Source organism: Cygnus olor, chromosome 3 (genome assembly GCF_009769625.2).
Source record: "Cygnus olor isolate bCygOlo1 chromosome 3, bCygOlo1.pri.v2, whole genome shotgun sequence".
Lineage (NCBI taxonomy): Eukaryota > Metazoa > Chordata > Aves > Anseriformes > Anatidae > Cygnus > Cygnus olor.
This window is the reverse complement of record NC_049171.1, coordinates 99,950,439-99,977,890: the sequence shown is the minus strand read 5'-3', so window position 1 is coordinate 99,977,890 and position 27,452 is coordinate 99,950,439. Positions and strand designations below refer to the sequence as shown.

Genomic DNA, 27,452 nt, shown 5'->3' with positions numbered 1-27,452 from the left:
GGTTAATCTACACATTACTAGAAAGAAGTCTTATGACCCTGATGAAAGTGCACATTAACATATTAAAAAAAAAAAAAAAAAAAAAAAAGAAAAGAAAAAAAAAGTAAACGGGCAAAAGAATACTCCTACTTTTTATTCCCATATAGCAGCACAGCACAACCTACCAAGAACATCAGGGTCACTATGCTCAGAAATTAATCAAGGTCAGATAAGCTTGCAAACGGTCATCGGGCCTTTTTTATTCTGGTCCTTGCAGACCTTTCACTTTCTGAAATGGGGTCTGAAGGAGCCATCAAAGGGCCCTTTGCCACCTGCCTCTCCTCAGTTCATTTGCCAATGGGGCCTTTATTCTCACAAATGTGCACCTGGTGAGACTGAAGCCTAATCGCATTTCCAACCACCTAAGCTACATAAAAGGGACGTCCTCCACCCCCCTCCCTTTGCTGTTTGATCCCTGGTTTGCCTACCATATGGTATTTCTAAATATAGGGTCTGTACAGATATAGTGTTTTCTATAAATAGATGGCAGTAATAGAATATGGAATTAAAAGTGAGAACTTCAGAGCCAGGCCGAACTCAGAGAGCATGGCAAGATTTTTACTTGGCCTAGTAAAAAAGGGCAGATTTATAGGTACCTATGGAAACCTCATTTTAAATCTAAGACAATGCTGTTTGAAAGGCTGAAGAAGTACAGATGAAGATGAAAAAAATCAGTGAGAACAACCCAGTAACGCTGCAGTTTTTCTCTATGGCCTGGACAAGAACAAGTAACAAGCTGCTTCCCCTGGAGCGACAGTGCCTGGAGCTGGGGGCTCTGGGCACAGCTGCGGTGAGGCAAACCCCTAATATTTATTTATTTATATTTTCTCAACGTAAAGCCTCCAATCTTTCAGGCCCGACTGCAGCGACCGCGTAGCGTGAGAGCTACCGCTACACAGCCCGACTGTGCTGGAAGGGCGAAGAAAGCTCCCTTGCAGGCCGGCCGGGCGCTACGAGGCGCCGGCAGGGGCAGGCAGCAGCTGCTGGGCAGGGCCAGGGCCAGCCCGGGGCCGCCTCTGGGCCGAGCCGGGCTGAGGGAGGGAGAAGGAGGCGGAGAGCTCCGGGCATGGCGGCGCCTGGCGTGCTGCAGCGGAGCGTGGTGCTCCCCGCGGGCCGGCACAGCGCCTCCCTCATCTTCCTGCACGGCTCAGGTGGCTGCCTCCCTCCTTCCCTCTCCCCTCCCTCCTTCCCTCTGCGGCGGGGCAGGGGCTCGGCGGGCGGGCCTGGTCACGGCGGGGCTGAAGGGCGAGGAAGAACCGTTCCGGGCGCTCGTGTCCCCGCGGCTGTGGCCTCGCCTTCCCCGCACGGAGCCAGCACGCCGGGCCGGCCCGCGGCGTGTGTCCGGGCTGCCCGCAGAGCTGGCGTGCCCCCTGCTTTGCTGCGCCTGGTCATTCGGCCTCCTGCGAAGGATGGGGGCTCAGGCTGATGGCAGAGTATCGCTAGGTTCTTTTAAGGTTGATGACAGAGTATCACTAGTTTCTTTTAATGTGTGCTTCTGCTGTGCACAGTGCCTCTTCAGCAGGTTGCCGGCCAGTGCCTTCTGGCCCCGTGCCTCAGCCACATCGGTGAGCAGTCTGCGGGCAGGACCCACCGGTGTTCACCTAAGGGTTAACAGAACCGTTAAATAGAGCAAAAAGTCTATGTAACAAAAAAAAAAGTGGTCATAGGTCATAAATTAGTAGATACAAGGCCTTGGAAATTTGTTCTGTTGGCCTTTGTGCACGTGTCAAAGTGCTTAATTCTTTCAGTCTCTCTCTAACCTTTGCTTTTCGCTAGTAATTATATTTAGTTTAACGAAGATGTGGGTGCTTATTAATTTCATTTCTATAATACAGATTATTTACATTTGTCTCAAATCTTGCATGTTAAAGAATGAAAGTGAAAGGCTTGGTAAAATGTGTTCAGCCCTCTTGTTAACGCTAATGCTTTTATGCTTGAGGAAATAATTTCCTCTCATGTTGGAAGAGTAAGGAAAGATTATGGTTAGAGGCTGATGCCACATGTGGTTAAAGTACTCTACAATTTTTCATTTTTGATATGATTTCCGTCATAGTGTTTGCGAGGGAGAAGTACAAGGGTGCTTTTATTTGGTTTTGTTTAGCAATTCCGCAGAATAGAATTTAAAACAGAGGTGGCCACAGTGCTGTTGCTGTGGGCTGGCGTATGAAGCGGAATTGGTGCTTTCTGTACAGCACTTGTGATGGAAAGTGGCAGTCAGATGGCATGAATCCATAATGCTTTCTGCAGACGAAATGTAACAAGTGGAGAATGGAAATGCAAAATGGTAGAGAAAGACACTAGAAAATTCCCAGTGCTGCACGTCTAATTTTAAATAAAGGATCCATCCATTTCATAGCACAGCAAGGAAGGCAAATAAATCAATCTTTTACTGTACTAGATGTACAGTAACTTTATAGACTTCAGTGTATAACTTTGCATGTTGTACATGCACTTAACGTGTAAGTTTACAACTTTACTTGACAAATACAGAGACAAAATTTGAAAACTCAAGCTATATTTTGAAGGAAAGTGATTCATGTTTTACTTCAGAGGGGAGAAAAAGATAGTGTTACCATTGGTTTATTTCAGGTTTGTAACAGATCTGACTGTGTTAATTGCCTCTTACCAGTAACAGTCAGAAGAACATAGTGTTGAAATCTACGAACAGCTTGAAAGACAAGCTCTTTGGAAGTCTGTTGCTGTCTCCTCTGCCTCTCCTCAAAATCATGTTATTACTGAATTGAAATGTTTTACCTCTGCATGCAAGTGCTTGCAGATAGCAGAGCCCTTGGACTATGGGGACTCTTGGCACACACAATGCTGTAGTCAATTTTTCTATTACTTACTGAGTTTTCTATTAACTTTTCATTGACAAACTAGTTCAAGCACTGTAGATGCTTGTGCTGAAGTTGGCAAAGCTTAAGAAATGTGAGTAAATAATAAAAGATGTGTTCTGCATCATTAAGGAGTTTACAAAGACCTAAGTCCTAATCCTGCAACTGTTTGCATAGTTGCTTAGGTTTACTTTTGTGAGGGTTGGTCCTGTGCAAGTACTTGAAACGTGTAGATTTGCTTTGTAGTTGGAGGGGAAAAAAAGTGTAAAAAAAGTTTATTGATGCCTTCTTAAGAGAAACATTTGGGTTTTAACAGTGTCTTCTGTGAGGTTGCATTGGGACTTCAGACCTTACAACTCACGTAAGGAAAGTGCTTGTGTTCAGGAGCATCCAGTTACAGATTTAAATTTGATTTTTACCATTTAAAATAGCATAGAGTAAGATCTGTGTTGGTTTGCAGACCCTATTGTTTAATTGCCACTTGGAATATTTAGGTCAAACAGAATTTCATCGGCTGTTTGTGCTCAAAAGAAAAAAAAATGCTGGGCTTAGATCCTTCTTGCTTTCCTTTTTTTATTTCTGAAAATGTATTGTAAATGTAAATAAATCTCTGAATTTTCTGTGAATGGTAAAGCAAGAGAAAACCTTCACTGGGGAATTTTAGTCACTTTAGGAATAAATTGGTATATTCATGTGTCATTGTTTGGAATAAACCATGCAAGGTGGCAGTAAGCCTGGATTAGGACAATACTTTTTCTTGTGCTGTGGGTGTTTTATTGAATACAGTGAGTTTTAAAGTCAACCTGACCAATCTGAGATCAAGTAATGGAGCAGACTAACTCAGATTGATGTATATTTGTTCACAAGGAACACGTGCTGCATTTGAGTTCTTGTATATCTGTTCATTGCCCTTCAGTCAATAGGGGTTTTGTATATACGCTGAGTTGATAAGACCAGGAAAAAAGCACGCTGAGAATCAGATCTCAACTAGTCTTCAGATAGAACTGTTGGATTAATGTTTTTGAGCAGCCTGCAAGATACTTTAATTCAAACTCATATCTTGAACACTTTTATGAATAGTTGGGAGTGTTTGATTGATACTTTGCTTAAAGCTTATGTATAATACTAGCATAATTAAATGTGAAGGTCTTCCTTATTGCTTGACTAAATTTTGAAGTGGGTTAATATAAAATGCTGTAGTAAAAATAATCCATTTTTTCGAAGGGAAGCGGCAGGTTTTCTAACTCACTTTTTAAAATGTTCACTGGTATGTTTTGTTTGTTTCTGTTACCAGCAAATAAGGTAAGTTGCAAGTAAGACATTAAGCCTTGTGGCCTGATTAGGAGGTACTTTAGTCCCTGGATGTAGTAAAGTATTTATTAAGCTTAAGCTGTTGAGACTCCTAAAGAGTCTGTTTCTGGGAATCTTTGAGTCCATCTTCATAGTGAAAGCAATAGAGGTTATTAAAGAACATATATATAAATATAACAATTTGAAGGATTAATTTTGTGATTTAAAAATCAGATCTAATTTAGAAATCTAGTATAAATATATTTGACATTGTATAGTTTTTCTTCTAAATGCACAGGATAATTCTTATTGTATGCTTCATTGTGATACAGGTGATACTGGCCAAGGAGCAAGAACATGGATAAAACAAATTTTGAATCAAGACATGGCTTTCCAGCATATAAAAGTAATTTATCCAACAGCTCCTGCCAGGTATTGCACAGTATATTTTAACAGTATGATTAAATTACTGTAGTCCAGTACTGTAAAGTATGCTTTTAAATATTGGTACAGATTGTGGTAATATTTCCTCCTTCTTTCTTAGTCTATGCTTTTTGACAAAAATCAGAGCTCAACAGTGCATTGCTGTCCTGCATCGGTAATGCTGAATGGTTAAGACTTCACATAAGTCACAGTTTCTAATTCGCTTTCAAATATTGTCCTCGTAGCCTCTTTCCACATCCTTGGTGCACGTAGAAGATACTCCAGTGTGTGTTGTAATGGTATTACAGAGCTGTATTCTGGGTCACTGTCCTACCTATTTTAACTTCCATAAATTAACCACTAAAATACTTTGTTGTATTTAATGCCAAGCTTCAGTCCTTATTGGTGGTTGATCTTTGTGACAAGTACGATATGAAAGATCTTCAGCTACTAGAGGAAGGACTGGGAATTTAAAATTACATGTTTCCTTTACTTTGCATCAGACACAACTCTTTTTAAAGAGAATTGTGTTCAATGGTCGCTGTAGGTAAAATCTTGTTGTTAAGTGATATTTGTCATAGTGGTATACTAGAAAGAGATAAAATATATACTCCTGTCAATTTGGAAGCTAAGGAGGTTAACCAGAAAAGGCCAGAATTTGGGTACCTACCTTCATATTTAGCAACCTAAAGACTTGCCTTTATATTTCAAAGATGTTTATTTTTTCTTAGTATCAGTCCATTTTTTAAGGTGTCTTTGGGCCAAGGTTATGTCTCCTTTAAAGATAATAGGACTTAAGTTTCAATCTGAATTTGTTCTGAAGTGTGGTTGAATGCTGAAAGAGAAAGGAAATTGTGACATTCTACATGGACTTTCAAGGTTTGAAACAGAGATTTGAAAAAAATTCTTGGAGGGTATAAACAAGTATAATAGTAGATTTTGTCTGGCACTCACTAATATGTGAAAAGCCTTTCCTTGACCATGTATTTTTATGATCTACTTAGGCGGGAAAAGCCATTGAGAGACTGTGAATATACTCACTGTAACAGAAAAATCAAGCCCATGAGAAGTTTTTGAAGCAGTGTATTTGGGGTTAGCAGGTAGTAGATATGACTGTCTGTAAATACTGTGATCATTAGCTCATCGATGACAGGCTAAAGTGATGGCTAGAGTTTTCAGTATTGTATCAAACATGCTGATGGGCTCCACTTCTTCCCAATCAGCAGCAAGTACAGGAGAAATGCTGAGGCTTTGCTTCCTTATGAAATTCTTTCTTCACATGCTATGTGTAGCCAAAGCAATTCAGACCGTGTCTGTTAGGCCAGTGCTTCACTTTTCCATCCCACTGCAATTTTGAGGTCCAGTATTTTTCTGTTTTTTGGATAACCCTGTATATAAAGTATGTATGTATTAATAACCAGTAAGATCAGAGTCAAATGAATGGCATTTGGGGGAATTTGTCTTTATCATAAGGCTTTGGTTTTATTTAGGCTTTATTTAATTTGGTAAAGGGATGGGAAGAAATATATGGTTGTAATTGCAAGATCTGAGTAATAGTTAACTTCTTTCTTTTTTTAATCTGAGGCCATTCTTACTCATTTCTAGAGTAGATTGAAGTTTTTTAGGATTTGATTCAAAAGTGTTTCGTAGCAAAGCTGTGAGCAGTTTTGTATTCAAAGAAAAAGTACGCACACTGTTTGGCAATATGAAGTATGCTTAGGAATATTGATGTAGAACCCTCTGTTGCTGATAAGCACCATTAGCTGACATAGTGAAATAAAACAGAAATCCTTAATACGATGATGTTTGCCACTGTTCGCAGCAATGAGAAGTGAAATCTGTGAAGGTATGGATTACTGGTGGAAGCAGAAGTAACAGAAGCCTTTGCAGACCCTTTCAATGTTGGTTTGGTATTCAAGTTCAAAACACACTATGCTTTTTGGAATGTTTGCAATATTTGCTCTTCTTCTGTCCACAGAAAAAAAAACAAGACCTAGAACATCCAAACTTGAATAGCAAACATTCAAATAATTTTATCTGCATTAGCCACTTGAATATATGCTGATTTTGTGTGTATGTATAAATATATATACACACATGCACATACACAAAACATATATATGTTTTGACAAGAATGCTAAATGCTTCTGGCATCACAGGAGAATTAAGTGTCCTTGATAATGATACCCACAGGTGTACAGATAATGCTGAAGAAAGTTCTAATCCAGCCTTTGAACATGTGGAAATAAAGAGGGGTGCTGGTAAAAAGCTACAGGGATGAGGGGGATGGCATAACCTGCCACTGCATTGTCAATTTTAGCAGAGTGCAAAGCTTGCCAGCAGGTTTTTACTCTCATGATGAAATCAAAGAGAAGCTTGAAGTTAAGCAAGATGTGGGATTGCTTGGCTAATAGGCTCTTCTGGCAAAATGCTGCTTATGTGGATGTAGTTCATAGTCTGTAAGCTCCTGTCTTTTCCAGCATAGCTTACCACATACATGTTGAACACTCTCAAAGTATCTATGCCAGTAAAAGCAGGTTTGATGATACAACTGCAGCGTTACAGGCTTTCGCAGGATAAAGTGCAGGTCAGAAATACCTCTTCACAATTCTTACTGATACAATTCTGCTGATAGGTAGATCTGTAGACTTGGCCTTATATGCTCTTCAGCACATAAGAGTTCTGAAAAGCAGTGGAATTCAAATTTTTCAATGAAGCATATTTTTTGTTCTTTGTGGAGGGTGGATTGATTTTGTTTCAATTTATGTAGATTTTATCCCCAGTGCTGATACACGTGTTTTTCATTTATTACTACAGCATCAGATGTTCAGGCGTGTTTTGATTCAAGAGTCAATACATTTGAAAATTATTTTGGAAAACCATCCCAGCATGTAATCTAGAAGAATTCTAAAACATGTTTTCTGCTTGATTAGCATTGATTTCAGCAAACACTGTAGAGGGTACTTTCCTTATATTGGTACAAGCACTAGAACAGTTCTGAACTACATTTTATAAAAAATATTTTGTACTGTTCTCCGTAGGTCTCTGTAAAATGCTCTAGACCTTTTTATAAAGGCTTATTTTTTATTTGATCAATCACTTATATAATATACAGGCTCTATGTAGAGAATAAGCACTGGATGTCCCCCAAACAGATGAAATGTGTGCAGCATTTTCACGCTTTCTCCATCACTTTGGAGTGTCTTAAGTGTCTCAAATTTGCCTGTTTCCTGACTGAAAATAACAATGTAGTTAGAAACTGTGCAGCTGTTTTAATAGCAAATCACAGTAAAATTCTTGCGGTTAAGAGCATGCTTGAGTAATACACAGATCTGAAGACTCAGTGTGATGCAGCAAGAGTAGCAGCAACTGAAAGTGCGGTATGTTTGGAAATTAAATACCTGAAGGTGATACATGCAGATTTTGTTGAAATGTCTTGCTTTACAAACTTGAATTTTAAGATTATTCTTCTTAGAGAGGGTTTTTACTTTCTCTGTAATATAGGCAACTGGGATACTGAAAATGAGAAGTTTTTATTTTAGTAGATTGCTCTTTCAGCTTTAGCTTTCTTTCAAGACCAGTGCTAACATACTGGTGTTAATGTGCTAAAGACAACAGAATTGGTATTTCCTCTACATTGTAATGCTAGTGTATATCTCCTAATTAAAAAGCAGAATCTCAACTTGTAGATCTAGTATCTGATGCAATCCCTAAAGCCACGTCTACAGTAATAGTTTTAAAGGAAAGGGTTTCTTTTTTCCTTTTTATTTGGGTCAGGATGGTTACAGCTTTAAATACTGTTTCAGCTGCTATGCCTGTGACTTAAACATTAGGTTTCTATTGAGTTTCTAAATCAGAACTGAATACCACCCAATTTAACCTTTTTTTGATAGAAAGTGATAGTTTAAATTGGCATTGCAGGAGCTAATGTGGTAAAGTTAAAACCATTTAGGCTACATTTGTTTTAATAAGTATACCTTACCTTCTATAATTCCCTTAAAAAATCTAGGTCAAAGATTCTTTGCGTTGTCTAGCATTCCATTCTGACAGCCCTCCTCTTTTGCAAGTCAGAAAGTAAACTATAAATACTGCTCAGGCTATTTTGTGGATCTTTTTGACATTCACTCAACATACCTTTCTATGGCCAATATGTCTCTGCAGAGTTTGTCTATTTTTTCAATATATTCTAATTTCCGTTGTCTGTAACTATGTGGCTGCTCTGAGCTTCTCAGTATTATATGCATTGGTCTCCATCCTTTTACCTAGGTTCGCATCTTTGCTCTGCTCACGGTGGAAATGAGTTTCATCTCATCACAGTCCCCATTTGGCTATATTGCAAAACCACCAGACAGTTTGGCACCATTCAGCTGCATTGGCAGTCTCTCCTTGTGAGAGGCCTAGGATTGGAAAAGCAGCAGGGGTACTGCAGGTCAGACTTGAGATGGATTGGCAGAGCCGCATTGGGGAGCGTGCATGGTGCCTATCATAGTATGTTTGGCTCAAGCAAATGTTGTTAATCCTTCACTTTTGTGAGCCCTAACCTCATTCATAAATTTAACACAAAGACGTCTTTTTAGAAGTGGAATTTTGAGGGACAAGTGAAAAGGGTTTTGGTTTGTATTACGGGGTAGTTCTTTCTTCTCCTAAGCAGAAATTTACCATATTCTGTATAATAATGATGAAAGCCTGTATGGACAAACTTCATATTTTCCTTTTATTGCTCCTCTTCCATTAGCTGAGGAAAACGTGGATATATACTAAATACTATGTGGAATGCAATAAGCTCTTGTCAGAGATGCTTTAATAGTGCTTGAGGGAGACAAGGAAAAACTTACTGGCAATAATCTAGGATTATTAATCCTTTTAACTACATCACACTCTTAAACATCCTTCCTTTTGCATTTCTTCCCTCAACCACTTTCCAATGCTGAAGAACTGGAGATAGTCTTTTACATGTAGGCCCTCCATCAAGCAGTTGTGGGATTCTAAGTTGTCACTCTGTACTACTGCTTTACAGTCTTTTTAGAGTTTTAAGGGTCTTTTTGTGCTTAGCTAATGTCATTCATCCATCTTCAGTGTTCTTTGCCACCAGCTTGTGAAGGGGTACTGTTCTGAAAACTAAAATATCTTTCAAACCCCTTAATGGAGAACTGAATCAGATCAGAGCCTTGGTTTGCCTCTTGCAATTTTCTTTCAGTGAATTTATGAAGCAGCCACAGGTAATGTGGGAAAGGTAATTTATGGCGTACTCAACCACAATGTTATTGCTGTTTCTCTGATATGTACAAATCCACGAGTCACCACCCCTACACCTGGGGAAAAAAATCTGATACGTATGCTGGGATTACCATACCACAAAGTTTCACTGGTAAACTGTGCTGAGCCTCAGATTTAGCATAAAGTACAATTTGGATTAGCTCTTTGCATAATGCTTTTGATTTGAATAAGTGGATTCTCTGCCTTCCCCCTATCTTCTTCTAATTCATTTCTTGATTCAAGTAGACAGTGGGAATCAAAAGCAGAATTATGAACCAGGTTTTCTGTTGCAGACTGGGGAGTAAACTTGCTTTCATTGGAAAAACTGCCATCAGTTTTAACAGAGTCTAGACTTGCTTCTAGAACTTGAGTAACCTGGCAATGTGCTCTGTAGATTTTCTTGAAGGGATGTGTAGACTTCTAAAAGACAACATTACAAAGTCTTATGTGACTCTGTGTTTCCTAACTGAAAGGAGATAGATTTGAGAAGGAAGCAAAATTAAAGATTTCAGAAATTTTAACATGTCTTCCTTTATGTGAATCTTGAAGCCTAACTTCATGATAAATTCCCAATTCCGTCTGACATCTCAGGAAGTTCTGTCTGGAACTTCAAGAAAGTTGTAAACCACTGGTGATGGCTTGGGGTTTGTATTAGCAGGGTGATCGTAGTGCTGAATGTAGAGGCAGTGATATATTTTTTCATTAGGAGGAAGAGTTGGGGGAAGAATACTTACTGTTTATCAAGGTGCTGTCTCATGTTTCTTATTTAAAGCAGCTAGTTTTCTTGCTGTTGTATCTTTTTAGGTCTTAATGTTTGACAGGGACAGTGATTTATTGGTTAACAAAACACATTTAGTTTTATTTGAATTGCTATGTTAATAACGTTTTGGAGATGGAGTTTTGTATGCCTTTAGATCTGAATTTGAACCTTGTGTGGCATTACTAGGTTCCTGTCCACTTCTGTTAAGATTACTTCAAATTATTTGACACAATTCTAAACATGGTTAGGCCTCCGTGTTTCACGTAAGTAGAAGAAGGTGGAGGCATTACTGCTTGCTTTCATTACATTTTCATAATTGGTACATAACTTACATTAGCAGAAGCTTACCTATCTTTAATTTGTGAAAACATGAATGATTTGTGTTACTTACGAACTTTGCAGTGAAACCAACAGTGAAGATGACCTCTGTATTTGAATATATGCTTAAAAGATTAAAAGGTTGACAGTTTTACAGCATATATTTTCCTTTTAAGACATTCAGATGTTGGGTATGTAGGATCTTCCTGAAACTGCATTCTCATGTTCAGTCCTTCAAAAAGTGTACTCATAAGGCAAGCATTATAGATGCTTACTAACCCTTTAAAATGGTTACACACCCTTGAAAAAGAAGACCTGTGAAGTAATAAGAAAAAATGGCCTGGAGCAAGTGTTAGGAAACATTTTAAAGTTTCTTTTCCTGAGGGAACCTGCCTGCAGTTTCTTAAATGCTGTTAGCCGTGTCTCCCTTCCATCATCTTATCTTAGTTAGAGAGTTAGTGCCACTTCTAGGAAGTTGTTTTAAACATCTCTTAAAATTGGGAACAGTTTGGGAAGTTAGATATATCTGGAAGAAGGACTCGTGATTTTTGTTTTCTGATATCATCTTGAATCCTTTGTGTGCTCCAGGGGCCTAATAAGCAAGGGAAAAACACATCCTTCAAAAAAAATGAACAAAGTCTGGGGTGTGGGCAGGGCTATATATTTGTATTCAGAGTTTCCAAAGCATGTGGTTTAGGGGCACAGCTTTGTTTTTCAATACCATTTAAAAAGAGAATAAGTGAGGCACACAAAAATGCATTAGGACTAGTGTTTCAAGTTTTGATTGAATTTAGGAAAGTAAAAAAAAAAAAAATCCAAACTTAAAATGACCATTTGGCCTGATGCTGTCTCTAACTGACATAACTGACCATGCTGTGCTTAATTGGAGACTTCACTCCAGGCTTATTTCTTTGCATTAGTATGTTTTAGTCCAGCCTCTCGTGTCAATGTAACATAGGGATTTTTTTTTGTGGTTTAATTGTATGAAGAAATTTTGTGCTGTATTCTTGGAGCTGTACAGATGGTTCCATGCCAAACATATTTGTTTACCGTGGTAATGTCTGAGTTGTAGTGTGCCAACTAATAAAGGGATTTATTTAAGGAACAAGGTGAATGACTAAAACAGATGTGCCAGTTGGGTGAACCATTAAAAGAATCTTACTTCTCAGCTTTATGTAAAAGTTATTTTTAATGCATTTCTGAGAAATCAAGAGTGGTTGCAAGGATGTTTTTGAGACAGCTGAAAGAGTCTTGCCTGTTTGCTTGGGGGTCTTTTCCTGTGGGATTAAGACACAATAGTCTTTGAAGAATTTGCAAGGACAGAAAGGTAAAAGTCCTGAGTTTTGACTTCTGATCAAGTGTTATAATCTCATCATGGACTTTGTCCTGATTCTAAATTGTCTTTCAGTTATGGGGAAGTACATTTTAATATTTTTGTAGTATATTTTGTTTATTTAAGGCAAAATGTGTCTTCATTATATGGAAATCATGAGTTGACCTTCTGTACTAATACTAAAACCTTACACATCTCTTCTAACATATATGTAAGTTACTCTGGTTTTACTAGAAAATAAAGCATTCTGGCTCTAGCTGCTAAGTGTTTTTACCAGGACTGATGTAAAAGTGTTTGAGAAACCTAAACCATGAATTAAATGCTGTTTGCTGAAGTGCTTAGTCTGTTGTACATCAAATCATCCAAGTGACTTTCAGAAACTCCATGGACTTCGCTGTTGGTAATTTTGGCTGGAATGGCTCCTCTTAGAAACTGATAAACTTAGGTAAATTAGAAACTTGTAATCAGAAACTTGTAATCTTGTTTCTTAGGTATTGATGAATTCATTTGGGAAGAGTCCTAGATACAGTCTTAGTGCTAGGAAAGTAAAACAATTTTTTCATTTATCTTCAGCTTGTTGGGTGTATGAAGTATTTCCACTGAATTTCCTTTACTTCAATGGTTACCTTTTTTTAGTGGAGAAGTAAGGGCTAATTTTAAAAGTACATGTTAATTCTAGTGCTTAAGTAAATGTTTAGTTTCGAGTTAAGCAAATGAGGGACAACTTAAAGTGTGCTCTGTACTAAAGTTGACCACATACATGTGTGCCATTTTGAGTAACAGTGGATTGTTTCAGTTTTTACGTACTTTTCACTGAGGCTGTGTTCAAATAGATGAAACAGTGTAGTGTGTGTGTACCTGTCTGCTGTTCGTTGCCTCTTTATGCTTGGTTCATCAGCTTTTGTCACGAATCTTACATATTTCATGTTCATAGCACCTGGCAGAAGAAAATCTGCATTCTCATTTTTGACCTGTGTGACTGAGTAATACAAAAAGTCAGCCTCTTGTACACTTCTGCTAGTGGAAGCATTTATGTGTTTGAAATAGACATTTGCATATATGAAACCTCTCTGGTATTAATAAAAGCAGAATTTGTTCCTTCATTAAGAATAATTGAAATAGTGGCTTTCTCATTTTAGGCCAATTGTGGTTTTGTTTAATCCTAATACTGAAAAAAGGCAAGAGAGCACAGAAGTCAATGTTAGTTTTTCAGTGGGTTCTTGTCCAGACAAATTTATCAAAGGCTGTCTGTTTTTAGGCAAATCTGATCTGTAATCTGATCTGAACTCATCTGAGCTTAAGTAAAAATGAAATATGTGCCAGCTGATTAAACATTGCAGTTAAGGATTTTAGGGGGCTTGGTTTTGAGCTGAAGCATCAAACTCAAAGCACTGTGTTTGGTATTAAATTGTGGAACTGTTGCAAGGCAATTAGATCACCTTTCATGGGATTTCAGAGCTCAATTAATCTTCTTTATGTAAAAACAAAGAAAAGGCTGCTTTAAATTGTACCTTTCATGGGTATCTGAGGTTTGGGCAGCAAGTTAAAGAATCTAAAATACCAATCTGACAACACAGTATTATGGAAGGAAAAAGTATTGTGCCTTTAATTTGTCTGCACACCAAGCAATACCTCCATGGCATTTATTTCAGTTATTTTTGAGATAGTTGCCTCATGAAGGTGAGGATGGCTGTATTTTTTTAAGAAAAAAATTAACAGAAGGAAGAATTTTTCTGTAAATACATGGAGGTTCACCCTCCATGTATTTATAGAAAGTAGACCTCTCCTGTTAATTTCAACAAAAATAAGACAACTGGATCACAAAGCTAGATCCTTCAAAGTTGTCCTGTTGAGCAGTTATTTCAGTCTGTCCTGTTCCCAGGTAAATTTCAACCCCAGCTTTGTTTAGGATTAGGAACCTCTTGACAGGATTATGATTGAAAGTGTTTAGCTCAGCTAATGAACCTTGACATTGAATTGACTGAAACTTGCATCTTACAGTTGCCAAATGTCGTCTTCCATCTTGAAGGATGATGGTGTTTTGAGTGCAGGAAAATATGAAGTGATTGAATTAGAGCTGAAAGAGGTTCCTTCTCTCCTTTGTTGGGCGGATAGTGAATTGTTTTTATTTATGAGTTACGTGGACCACTTTGATCTTACGCTTTGTTAATCATTTGTTTCTTTTCCTTCCACCACTCTAGGCCATATACACCCATGAAAGGAGCGTTTTCCACTGTGTGGTTTGACAGGTATAAGATCTCTAATGACTGTCCAGAACACATTGAAAGCATTGACTCTATGTGTCGGGGACTTACAGACTTGATCAATGATGAGATTAAAAATGGCATCGCAAAGAATAGGATACTAATAGGTAAGACTGTTTTTTAAAAAGTGTTTATTTTAATCCTTCTAATTGAGATCTACTTTGAAATTATTCCGCCCTGAACTCACATGAGCATGCCTTGCTTCTGTTGAACCCCTTCAGCAGCCAGTCCTCAAGGATATTAAATAGTTATTCAAACTTGTATCAGGTGGTGAATGAGGCTAACTGCAAGCAGTGCCCTCAAAAATGTAACTTGAAACTGTTTTTATTGTAAATTATAATTTGTAATCGTGATTTAAAACAGAGTGAGCAGTGCTTTACTTGAAACAGTGAAAAATGTATACCTCTTACCTTTTGCCCTCTTCAAGGATGGAAAAGCATACTTTCCCAAAGCAGCTTGTATTTTGGAGAATGCAGAGGTAGCATATAAATAATCATGGACTTCTTCTTACTGCTCTAAACGTTTTGGTTTAAGCTAATTCATGGGGAAACAAGTCTCATGTTACACCACTAAAGATTAACACTTGATAACAAATGATGTGTTAGCTGTCATATTTCATGTCTGTCTTCCTGTCCCTCTTAATTTCCACAGGTTTCCAGTGGCCTTCACAGTAGTTCTATGAAATAGGTAGTGGGATGTTGAGGCCAAAGAAGTAGTGTGCGTGAGAGAGAGAATGAGAATTCAGGAGTCCTTGGCTCAGTATCCCATTGCTAGACCACAAACTATTTCAGGTTAGGGAAAAAACTCTTAATGTGGGAACTTTTAAATTTATGGTCAACTGAGTCATGCCATCAAGCTCCTGCATGGTGGAGCCACTACCATTCAGCCTACGTGTTTTCTTGGTCTAGCCCTATGTTGCTCTTTGAAGGCCTCTGTTTACTTTCCCTTTCTGGCTTGTTGCCCTGGCTGCTGAATGTATTGTTTTGGACGGCTGTCAGCACACTCTTTGATCTGTCTTTCCTGTATTATACCTGATGGCTTGGAAACAGCTGAAGAAGCACAGGTGCTTTTCTGTAGGGTGAGCTGGGAGATGTTCTGTTTACAGATCCAATTTGCTACTAGGCTTTTCTCCTTTCTCTGTAGCCCTCAAAATCAGTAGTATTGAGACTGCAGAGTATGAAAGGTTTTTTTTGCAAGTTGTAAACAGAGTAAGGAAGTTGATATGCACCAGTTGTTTCAGCATGTCTTTGGAAGTCCCTCTCTCTGCACACTTGCATGCCTCCTCTGTAAGGAAAAAAAAATATTGATACTTTCTTTGTTCTTAAGAACATTGGTTTCAGGCTTCTAGAGTAAGGTACTGTTTCCTTGCCTCTGTTACAGATGTTGCTTCTATACAGTTGAATCTTATTTTTATTTAACAAAACAAGGCAGCCCTGAATTAGCTCCAGCCAAAGTGCAGAAAGGAATCTGTTTAAAAAAAATTGTCTAGTGGAAAATGAGTTGTCACACATGGCTGCACAAGATTGTGCTCTTCAATGGGAACTTTGTGCTTTCTCTGTGCTGGTTTTAATGATTAGCCATCATGGGATCCAATGCAGAATGAAGCTGAACAGATCCTGTGAGGTTTCTGTGCATAAAGGTTGGTTTAAATATCAGAGTCAGCATAATGTGACATCCTTGGTTGTTTTAGGTGGGACTTTATGTAAATAGTTTCCCAGATTCTGGCATTGTTTCTTAGAGGAAATCAATTCCTGTAAAGGCACCCGGCAGCCTTATAACAGAGAATGTGAGGCCACTGTTTATGAAGATGCATTCAGTCCCTCTGCACCAAATTATAAAGCCTGTAATGATACATGTCTTACAGAAGGTACAAACAAAATAGCTTAGAAGGGGACTGGAGGACATGGACAAAAGTCTGTGAAGAGCAGTGGGGGTCCTTTTCAGGTAAGTCACAGAATCTGAGAACAGTTGCATAAGCAGGGAGCCACAGAGAATGAGATGGTCCTTAAATGGTTAAGGAGAACGGGGTTGTAGGACAGTCTATTTTGCAATATGTGGGAGTTTTAATGAGTGGAAAGAAAACAGTAAGTATGAGGAGGGTAACAAGATTGAAGGTTATGGTTTTTTATGGAATAGTGGACTAGAAATTACAGGCTGAGGATGAGTGTAAGATATTGTTAGATGAGGGCGAGCTAGGTGTTGGGCAAGTAGGAAGGTGGGCAGCTGCTGACAGCTCTGAGGTGTGGGATAAGAAGGCAAGATCTGAGGGAGCACTGCATAAAGGAGAGCGAGTGGGATGAGAGGGGAAGCAGGGGCAGGCACTTGAGCAGTGGAAAATGAGAAGCCCAGCACCTGGTGTTCTGGGGGATGATTGTCCTTCTGGAGTCATTCAAACTTTCCACCAGGCTGAAGACTATGGGTACAGTAAGATCATGTGTTCTGAGAAAAATTACAGCCTGTGCTGTTTGGGTAGCACAGTTAGCTCTGAAATCCAGAAGCAGCTGCCTGTAGGGCTGAACCCTAAACCTGAGGATGGAGTCTGGTTGTGCCATGCCCCTCATTTTCTATATCAATAAAAACATCGCAGCAACCTTGTTTTTAACAGCTGTACTGTGAATCTGCTTCTAAAGAATTAATGCACTGGAGATAAAGTATTATTAAAACCTGCAAGTAAATTCACTGTACCAACCAGCTTGTAGTGGCATGTGGCTCATCTACCCCTTCTTTTTTCCTGACAATTTGATGTGTTGCTTTCCCCCTAATACAGAGGTCTTTGGATAGAAGTGGACTTCTGGTTCATTGAGGTTTTTATTCCCCTGACCTTGTAGGGGGAAGGAAGGAAAACTGTTACTGAAGTATTAATTATTCAAAAGTAATATCATTCTCTGAATTTGATAATGGAAGTCACTTCCCTTGTCACTTCCTTTGATGTTACTCTTAGTGGTATTCCTGGCTAAAGCACTTGCAAATAACTCTAAGTAGTTTATATTGACTTTGGAGATAAGAATATGATGAAGTTTGTCAAATTATGACACTTGGACCTTTGATGGTACCCCTTATTAAAAATGGAATTTAGTTCTATATAAATGTCTAAATTCATTACTAAATTAGTTAAGCAAATAAACACATTTTGAAATGTGGGATAATCATTTCATTTTCTACTTAAAACTGACTTGTTTTTTTGCGGGTGATGGGTCTTTTTGTCTTTCTTTTTTTACCACTTCCATTGTGATAGTGTGTAAAAATACAGAAATAGCCGCTTCTCATTTGGAGCATACTGATTCTGCTCACTTCAGTGAACTACGTTTCAGTGAAAGGCTGTCCTTTTGTTCTCTGTTCTTGTTTTAGTACTTCTTTCCTTCTTTTACAGGTCACTTTTAGTATAGTGTAGAAATGCTGATCCAAGCATGTTGGGCTTTGCCACCTGTAGTCACTTGTGTAAGCAGCCAGTGAAAATAAACTTTCAGCAACAGTCCTGTAGATTTGACTGTATGCCAAAAATCACATGCATGATTCCTAACCCCTTGTACTGTAACAATAACACAAGACACAACCACTTTTGTTTATTGCTAGACTTCTTACATAGCTACTGAACCATGGTGGAAGTAACATGAAAGTTCTGTGCCTCTGTGTGTGTAAATATTAGTGTTTCCATCTGTGTGTGTGAGAATGGGATGGGGAGGAAATAACTTGGCTTTGACATCCCAGAGAAAGAGGATACTGTAAATATGGTGGGAAGATGAAAATTTAACAATGAATCATTAAAACACTGGGCAAACTACTTCACCTACAATCTTGGCATTTTGATTTTGGCCTCAAAAGCTTTGGCTGTCATCTCATCTTGTATCTTCTGTCTTTATTAGGGAAATGTTGTCTTCATTTAGAGGGGCTTAATACCTTGCTATCAGAGTAAATTTATGGTTTCGCATTACCATTTGTCACTACAATTCAAATGAGATTTCTTTCTGTACCACCCATTACATGGCTTTGTGGCTTATCTAAATTATGCTGATGAGGTCCTGGGCTCAATGCAGTACTGTTAGTCTATCTCCCCCATAATATCAGAAAACTTTACATTAATTTTCAGTGCTTCAGAGTAAACTTGCATTGTTTATTGATCCACCTGAAAATGGGAGGCTTCGAAAGGTGGCACATTCTCAATTTTGATATGCAGTGTGAATGACATTTCACATATGAATGACATAGTTTCTGTTCTGTGATCAGTTTAAAAACGTGAATACTTGTTGTACAGTGAGCATAAAGAATAGGCTGTTTTCGTCCTCTTTTTGTGTTATGCAGTTACAGGTTGTTACAATCACCCTCCTTGCTTTTCAGTTTTAAATCTTTCCTAGTAGACCATATTTCCTACTGCTCTACTCATTCTTCTTTGTCTCCTTTGGGCTGTTTTCAGCATATCTATACCTTGCTAGAAATACCACCATAGATCAGATGCAGAGTTTCATCCAAGGTCTTTTAAGGCTGAGATGACTGGAAATGGTTTCTTGCTTAGTTCAGTCCTTTTTTTCCTAGCACTCTGACATCTTATATGTAAGACTTGTGATGCAGTAGAATCTCCAGTTGACTTATTCTTAAGAAAAAGAAGTCAATTGGAGGTTTATGTAGTTGTGTAGATAACCTTGCAGTTTGCCCAAAAGTGGTACTTTGCACTTCTGCATATCCTTCAGGCATTTTTCGTTTCTTCAGTGCCATATTAGATTCTCATTGTCTCCAGTATTGGTTGTACATTTCCCAGCTTGATGTCATTTGCAAATATAATAGGGTGGTTCTTGACACTTCTCATTGTGACACCATCACTATCTCCCCTCTGAATGTAGTTATCCTATCCATTTTATACCTTAAATTGTTTTATGTAGGTGATTTAAGATACATCATAAAAATGCCTTAACGTAAGAAATGTCAGGCATTCTTCCTACCTATCCCCAGACCTGCTACCTTGTCGTAGGAAGCAATAGGTTATCTTGATGCAGATTGCTCTGAGATGTGTGTATGCTTCCAAAATGTTCATGTGGTTTAATGTTCATTTACAGTTCCTCTGTTTTACAAAATATAAACATTTTAGCTGCAAGCAATGCAGCAAATAGTTGCTAGAGATTTGGTTATTTGAATCATAGGTGGTACTTTCTGCAAAGAAACAGAAAATATGTTCTATTTTTAAGGAAGGAGTTGAAAAGAGGGAGGATTAGTATTCAGGATGAGTTTGTTAGTGTATCAGATTGCATGGAAGAAGCAAAGGTATGAGATAAAAAAATGGAAGGAAGTAGTGAGCAAAGCTGAGGCATAAATGACAGGAGGTGTTGCAAAGGAAGTTTTCTAAGTTTATTTTTTAATGTAAGTTTAACAATGGGGAAACTTTTCTTTAACAGAATGGCTTGTTTGATCTTATTAGAAGACTTTCTCTTCGGTGATTGGCATTAATGTTAGACCATGTTTGTACTTAAAAGGTGGTGAATATCTTTTCCTTCCTGTGCTCACACCTAATTTTTTTCCTCCCTTCTTTCATTTTGACTTGCCCCCAGATGTACTCCTCTTCTGTACCTCATGCATACGAAGTTAGGACTTCTCTTGTTGGGAGCAAATTTGGTTTTGGAGTATTGTCATGCATCTTTCTCCATCCTGCTGGTTATAGCCTGACTGCCAAGAGAAGAGGTACTCACATCTCACTAGGGAGAAGAGGTACTCACATCTGAGCAGAGCACCATAAAACCACATGAGGGCTATGGGGGTCTGCAGTTGTAGATATTTCAGAACTCATGCTCAATATTAAGAGTGAACTGTCCATAAAAATGTCAGGTAAGTATTGCAGCAGGACTCTGTCATTCTTAGAAACAATCACGAACACACATGAGGTGTAGATAGAGCAGTAAGAGCAATACTTTGATAGAGTAATATCTGTAAAAATTGATTTGAGGCTTTTCATGATTCCTATTTCTTTCTGTTGCTTAAAAAAAATATTGCTTAGGTACACATTGAATTCCCCTCTACCACCTGTTTCAGTTGAAAAAATGCATAATTGGATTGTAGTTTTATTGTGAAATGATGCATTAGAAACTATTGTATACTTTTTACAAGAAAGCAGTAAAACTGGTGCCACTTAAATACACATTTAAAAGCTTGTTTTGTTTTCTGGGGAGAAGGTTGAATAGCAAATTTATTCATGTTCCTAGCAAGAGGAAGTGGCTGATGCAATCAGGGGAAGTTGCCTTTGTTGTTGTAAAGACACTGAGTAACAGAGTAACACACTTCTAGCAAGGGTTAAACCATTCGTTTCAGTTCTTCTAGTGTGTAAGGTTAGTGTTTGGTAAAGTTTCACAGATAAGTTAAAAGGAGAAAATTGCTGCTCTGAGGAAATTCACTTGAGACAAAGTAAATGTTGAAGCACTTACACAGGAGCAGTGTTCTGGGAGTTCTGTAGAGAAGGGAATTTGATGTTCCACTGGCATTTTTGTACTCTTCTGTTATTCATATATGAGCACTGTTAAATGTATATAATACTTCCATTCACATGTGAAAAAGGAAGGTCAGAACAGAAAGCTTCTTTGCAGATGATGTGTAGAACAAGGTTTTGCTGTTACCATTAATAGAAGGTAAATCAAAGTCCCTAGGGAGAGCAGAAAGTAAACTGAAATGTAGCTTTAGGAAAAAAAATCGTGATAATAAACTGATTAAAGCAACTCTAAGTTAAAATCTCAAAAAGAAAGGAGAAATTGAGAATGAAAAATGGTGGGAAAATGGAAAGAAAATTAGGTAAGAGTGTGTAATGTATTGTGATGATAACAGAATGGGCAAAGGCAATTTCTAAGTGCTGGTGTAGCCTCATAGAACAGAAGGGTAACTGTCTCTGCTTGCACTGTGCTGGCACAGGCTCTGTGACATCCATCTCTTTCCACTTTGTTACCAAAGCTGTACTGACAAATTTGGAGAAATTCAGGGAAGATGAAAGATAACTAATAGAGAGAAACAAAGGAAGAAATGTTGCTTAAAATAAACACTCCAAGATAACCCCCCTACACACAAGCCTGTATCCTTATCTTATAAAAGCCTGGGGCATAGCTATTCCTCTTCCTCTTGATGCTGTGCTGTGCAATGTGCTCTAAGTGATCCTGCTTAGTGGGGGGTTACTCCTCTTCAGGGAGTTACTCCTCTTCTAACCTCAACAATTCTGTGATTCTGTGCTGTAACAAAGCAGTTTCTGCCTCTGCAAAAGTAACTCATGCAAGATTTCAAGTTTTGTCTCTGCAAGCAGCAGAAGATCTGTACCCTATGCAGGTGGCAGAATTCATGCACTAAATATGATTAATAATGAAGATTGCTTCCTGCCACTGTGATTTCTACTGTTGAAAAACAGCTGTGATTGCTTTTTTAAAAATTATTCTGGAAAGACCTGAAAAGTGACATGGTTTGGTGTTTCATAAATCCATAATCATTATTTGTAATAAAGTGACTAAGGCATCCTGGAAGGTGTTGATGATAGCTTCCTTTTGCAAATGATAGCACGTCTCCTCATTGACTTCTCTATCTTGGACCTCATTATCACCAACAAGAATGAGCTTCACGTTCCCCACCAGCCCAAGGGCAGCCTTGGCTGCAGTAACCATGAAATGATTTTACTGAATCGAGTCCATTTTGTATGCAGTTATGTTTTAGCCTGTGCATAAACCTCCTTTGTAATGCAGGAAAGTTAATGCAAATGGCTAATTGCTTTCCTGAAATGGAAGGAGAAATAATACTATTAGATCACTGCTCCTGCACATTATAAATCCAATCCTTATTTTAACTCTTAAGCAATAATCACAGACCTCTTTAAAAATAGGTAAGGGGTGGAAAAATGGAAAATACGCACAGTTTTTGTGTGAAACGTTGGTAAATTCTGAACATTGTGTACAGCCTTTGTTCTCTTAGCATATAAGTTTGTCTTGAAGGGTCTTGCTGCATTTTGCCAATTCCCATTTGAAATGTAGTGTCATTTTTGATCTGAACTTATTACAGTATGTTTAGCAATGCTGTAAGGTTTCAGTATTTATTATACTGAAGTCGTCAGTGTACATAAGTATATTTGTACTTTTCTGTGTTGCTTATGTTCTGTCACTTCATACATTATTTCATGTAGTATCTGTACTGTTTTTATCTTAATCTGAAACTTGAATTCCGTAGAAGTAACTGAATGAACATGCCTTTTTTGTGTTATGTCAAACTTACACTGTAGTGCTTCTTGTAAGCGAAAGATTTTACCTCCAACTGCAAATGCTTATACAAATTGTTGTTTCTGAAGTATTTACTATATGGCATCTGCTCAGAGATTGTTGTGTCAAGAGATAAAATTCAGGTTTTCCCCTAGAAAACCAAATTCAAAGAGCTAGTCCTATGTATTACATTTTCTCATAGTAGTATAAGCCACATGAAAGCACCATTACCTAATATTTTTCTGAACAGAAGGTGACTGCATTGTCAAAGACTGCTGGTGAGTAATTGCAGATAGAGTTGCCAGATTGTGACTAACTGGGTACAAAATTTTAGATTAAATCATTTACAAACTAGTAATGAGTTTTCAATACAAACTTTTTCTTTTTCTTTATTGTATTCTGAAACACTTAAAATGGGTTTTATTTATGTATGGAGAATATTTGTAAACAAATGCAAAAGGATCTCTTACAGTGTAAGTGCCTGGGTGGGAAGGGTACAGCATTATTCAGAATGATCAAAAGGAAATGAACAAGTAAAAGATTGGATTCCACAGAAGAGGATAAAGAAAAATTCAGCTCAGGACAGGTTATTTATGTAATAACTGTGTAACTTGCTTTGTTTTTATATACTTTCTCGGAAGCTGTGTTTTTCTCTTTGAATGCGGTGTCAATGGTGTAATTTTTGTGGTTACTGAGTCTTGTGCAGTTGTTTTTTCATTTTCACTGTCAAATTCTTATACATGTGACAGAACGTATCTGGTAGGAAATGATGATGCAGGTGAAAGGCTTGCAGTAGTATATTTGATATTTTTGTGAAGATGGGTTTCTCCAAAATTTCAGGTGATGAGGGCTATGTGAGATTTTTCAAGTGTGCTTTGCTTTTGTTTATTCACGCTTGTTCCTTCTTTTCCTTAACTACCTATGTTTCTGAACTGCCATTGGGCACTTAGACATACTGCTTTTAACTTTAAACTAAAGATTGATTCAAAGAATAAACAGCAGGTCTGTCTTTATTTACCAAAGACAAATATCGGTGTTACTAGCTCCCCAGTGCATAGCTACAGAGTATATCACCTGGTTTGAGGATACAGCTCTCCGATTCGATTTGAGGACTGTTTACAAAGGAAGGCTAGACTCCAGTTTTCCCAGCTGTGTATTCTACTTTCTCCCTAAGATTCAAGTTCTGTAAGTCATGAAAATTCAGTTACAGTTGTGGCAATATTCATTTTGAAGACTACAAGGTGACAGTAAGCAGAAACAAAAATTCAATAGAAATTCTGATAACAAAATGATCAGCAATGAAAAAATACTGTTGTGTGGGAGAAAAATCACTTTGTCTGGATTAGTCTAATGTTTGTAGGAAAAATTCTTACATAAATCAAGCTAAATCTTCCAGTCATGGTGCAGGATGGACTGATCTTGAAGGGTATTAGACCCGGTGGGACCTGCAGTTAAACATGCTGGAGGATTACCTATTCAGGACTGTCTTGCCTTTACCACACTAGTAATTGCAGAGTGCAGCATTTTCTGCCTCTGAACCTGCACCAGGGACTTGCTGTGTGATCCCAGGATCCAGTGAAGTGTCCAAGTTGCTTGGTGTCATTGGGCTCAATTTCAGTGCTGCATAGGCACTGCTTCCTTTGGCTGGGCTTTTGTCTAGCAGCTGTGTGAAACTTCTGCATAGGACAGCACTAAGTCAACCCGTAGGAGTTTGCACAGTCCTTTCAAATGAGCTGTGCTCATTTTGAAGTCTCCTTTTGATCACTCCAGAAGGGGAACAAGCCAAAATGGTTGGATATTTTGTCTGCTACTTTTGTATTTCTCTTTCAATCTCTAAATCATGTCTTGTGTGTGAAAAGGTCTGTGCACAGAATTTTGCAACTAATTAACACCAGTTAACAGCCTGGCACAAACCAATTATATCACCAATACTTGTATGTTACAGCTTGCTCTGAGTAGAGTTGCAGTCACAGCTGTTCTGCCAATTGTCATCTGTATTCTGAAGATGTTTTAGCAAGACAGTCATTCTTCCTGCTAGTAATTATCTGGATATAGTCAATATAATATCCTATGTACTGTGTCCTTGTGAATTAATGCACTGGTCTGGATTTCTTTCCTTTCCTAATGAGTAAACGTTTGTCATGTAAAAAACATCCCTGAGGAATCCTCACATGAGGAATTGGTGTAGCTTAAGAGATGTGTGGAACACAGAAGGCTGTTAATTCAGAGATCGTTAGAACTTGGGTGGGGTATGTTGCTGGTTTTCCCTATTATCTATCCTAAGGAGTAACAATAAACAGACTTCAAACTCTGTGTGGTAGTCTAATGATGTGAATGTTTATCAGTTATGTACAATAGTAAAAGATCTTTCATGCATTAATGATATTAGCCTAAGGGGAAAATAGGTTGCATTAAAAAACAGGGAGAATTCTCTGTTTAAAGATTTTGCTATGTTAACATCACAGAATACATAGCCATGGCACTCAAGTACCTGGTGGGGACCATACAGAAAACACCTTCTAAAGTAGTGTTTTGGCTGATTTTTTCTTCTTTCCCAGTCATGACTCTTTAGCAGTTCTTTAGCTGCCCACTCAATTCTTAATTGAATCATGTTTTGATTAAGATTATAATAATCTTCCTGTTATTCAAAATGGTTTTCAGTTGCATTGTGTATAAAAGATAAAAGTCCAAAGATAAAAACCAAACTGGACACTGGGTTATAAATACATACTAAAATCTAATCTTTGTTTCTTTTGTTGCATTGTAGGAGGCTTTTCAATGGGAGGTGGAATAGCAATGCATTTAGCATATAGGTTTCATCAAGATCTGGCAGGAGTCTTTGCGCTGTCTAGTTTTCTCAATAAAGACTCTGCTGTTTACCAGGTGAGTATGTGAAAAGCTTTTACAGAAATATTGCTTAGCTAAAAGAAAAGCATGATAATTTAAAAAAAGTGTTTTTTCATCTGAGGCAATAGATTAATATTCTAAACTTAAAACATTTCCTGGAACTAGATAAGGGTATTAGGGAGACAAGGCTTTAAGATTATCCTTGATGTTATGTTGCTTTTTGCACAGACAGAACAACTACTGTGTTCAGAGTAAGTCAGTGTAGAAGACAGATTAACAAATGAAATGCTTTGCATGTTGTCATTAGGTATTACAGTCCCTGTAGATGTAAATATACTTTGAAAATTTGTAGTGAATTATAACACTCATGGGCTCCACCTGCTGTCTTGAATTTCTTCTGTTTCTCTTATTTGGAGAGGGACATAGCCCTAAATGTAAACCTTATAATTTGTCAAGAGGTAACACATGGGAATTTGAAGTGCAGTTTTTTGCAATTATATTTCCTTGTTTGCTTTTGTAGACAGTATGATATGCACACTAAAAGGCAGATAAGTAAATGAAATGCTATGTGAATTATCACCATGTAATTGTAACTACTCTTTGAAAAATTGTAGTGATGTGTCTAACAGTGTTTCTTCTCCATCTAGACTTTGAAAAGAAATGAAAGCGTCCTTCCAGAATTATTTCAGTGTCATGGAACTGCGGATGAATTAGTTCTCTACTCTTGGGGTGAAGAAACCAACAAGATGTTAAAGTCACTGGGAGTATCAACATCCCTTCATACTTTTCCAAACCTTAATCATGAGTTAAACAGAACTGAAATAGAAAAACTAAAAACCTGGATTCTAAAGAAATTGCCCACTGAAGCAGAGACAAATGAATAAAAGATGCAGCTTTCATATACTTTCTGATGTTTCTGGGTTTAATATCATATATACTATATAAGCACACCTTCAGGTAAACACTTATATTCCATACAGTTCACTTAAGTACTGACATGATGGTGCTGACTATTAAAACTCACTTTATCATATGGGTTTCTTTTTCTGTTTTGCCCGGTTTTTGAAGATGCATCTATGTCAGTCTATGGGACATAATGACTGATAATATTAAAAACATTCTTAAATAATAAAACAATATTCAGGAAGTAACCCTCTGCATTTCTGCAGTTCTTTTTTTGTGTTCTGAAGTGGAAAAATGTGCAGTGGTATGGTTGTCTTCACTGGCAAGACAGTGGACCAAAGGACAGTCATTAAAATAATGGACCTTTACCTGTCAAAATACAATGTGCATTAGTTAACTTAGAATGGTATGTGCTTGTGTTATATTTTTAAAAGTCACAAGTAGAAGTGTATAGCTATACCACTGACTCTTGGTATTACCTGCTATCGTTGTGGTTTTTACAGATCGAGTTTTATGTGAGCTAATTAAGGTCTATGTGGCTTACCATGTAGTTTAAAAAAAAGCTATGATTATTGTTAAGATACTGTTTTTGAAGAAATCATTCTTTGGGCACTGTTCCTGTAGAAACTTATTTTTGCCAGTAGTTTCACTTTGGCTTTCCAGATCACATTTTAAATTAAAAGATGAGGATACTTGACTTCTCCATGAACATTTAAAAGAGTTGTAAATAATGGTTGTGATATAAAGAAACCTTGTATCCATTTTAATCGTGGATGATTCATCTCTGTCAGTTTGATAAATTAACTCAGAGTATAAATATCTATTTTTCTGTAATTTTTATGCTTTGCTTTTATTTCCCCCTCCTCTGCCCAATTTTCTCCTCCCCAAATTCAGTAATTTTATTAGCATGACAAGGTATCCAGCCTTTTGCCAAAGTCCACAGATCCAAGTCTCTTGCTTAATCTTCTCCTTCCCCCTTTTCTG

General features: G+C 37.8%; 1 protein-coding gene and 1 long non-coding RNA gene across 3 annotated transcripts; one reads left to right on the top strand and one right to left on the bottom strand.

The window, feature by feature from the left end:
* The first annotated feature begins 662 nt into the window (after positions 1–662).
* Positions 663–26,716, top strand: LYPLAL1 (lysophospholipase like 1). Of its 2 annotated transcripts, none has more exons than XM_040552853.1 (5): positions 663–829; positions 4,496–4,595; positions 14,455–14,624; positions 25,486–25,601; positions 26,213–26,716. In XM_040552853.1, exons 2-5 carry the CDS (start codon positions 4,549–4,551, stop codon positions 26,447–26,449), a joined length of 570 nt encoding a protein of 189 aa, XP_040408787.1. In that variant the 5' UTR covers positions 663–829; positions 4,496–4,548; the 3' UTR covers positions 26,450–26,716. The 2 variants fall into 2 exon arrangements, with proteins under 2 accessions (XP_040408787.1, XP_040408786.1); XM_040552852.1 differs by lacking the exon at positions 663–829 and adding an exon at positions 1,044–1,190.
* LOC121067918 lies at positions 17,147–25,479 on the bottom strand. The gene is made up of 3 exons (XR_005818511.1): positions 21,041–25,479; positions 18,831–18,837; positions 17,147–17,157 (listed from the first exon to the last, which is right to left on the bottom strand). It is a non-coding gene; the product is annotated as an uncharacterized LOC121067918 (long non-coding RNA).
* Positions 26,717–27,452: the final 736 nt, after the last annotated feature.

Excerpts from the sequence above, each read along its gene's own strand:
- LYPLAL1 (XM_040552852.1), top strand. The coding sequence starts at position 1,106 with ATGGCGGCGCCTGGCGTGCTGCAGCGGAGCGTGGTGCTCCCCGCGGGC. Across the intron at positions 1,191-4,495 it reads CATCTTCCTGCACGGCTCAG|GTGATACTGGCCAAGGAGCA; the intron begins GTGGCTGCCTCC and ends ATTGTGATACAG. Across the intron at positions 25,602-26,212 it reads AAGACTCTGCTGTTTACCAG|ACTTTGAAAAGAAATGAAAG; the intron begins GTGAGTATGTGA and ends TTCTCCATCTAG.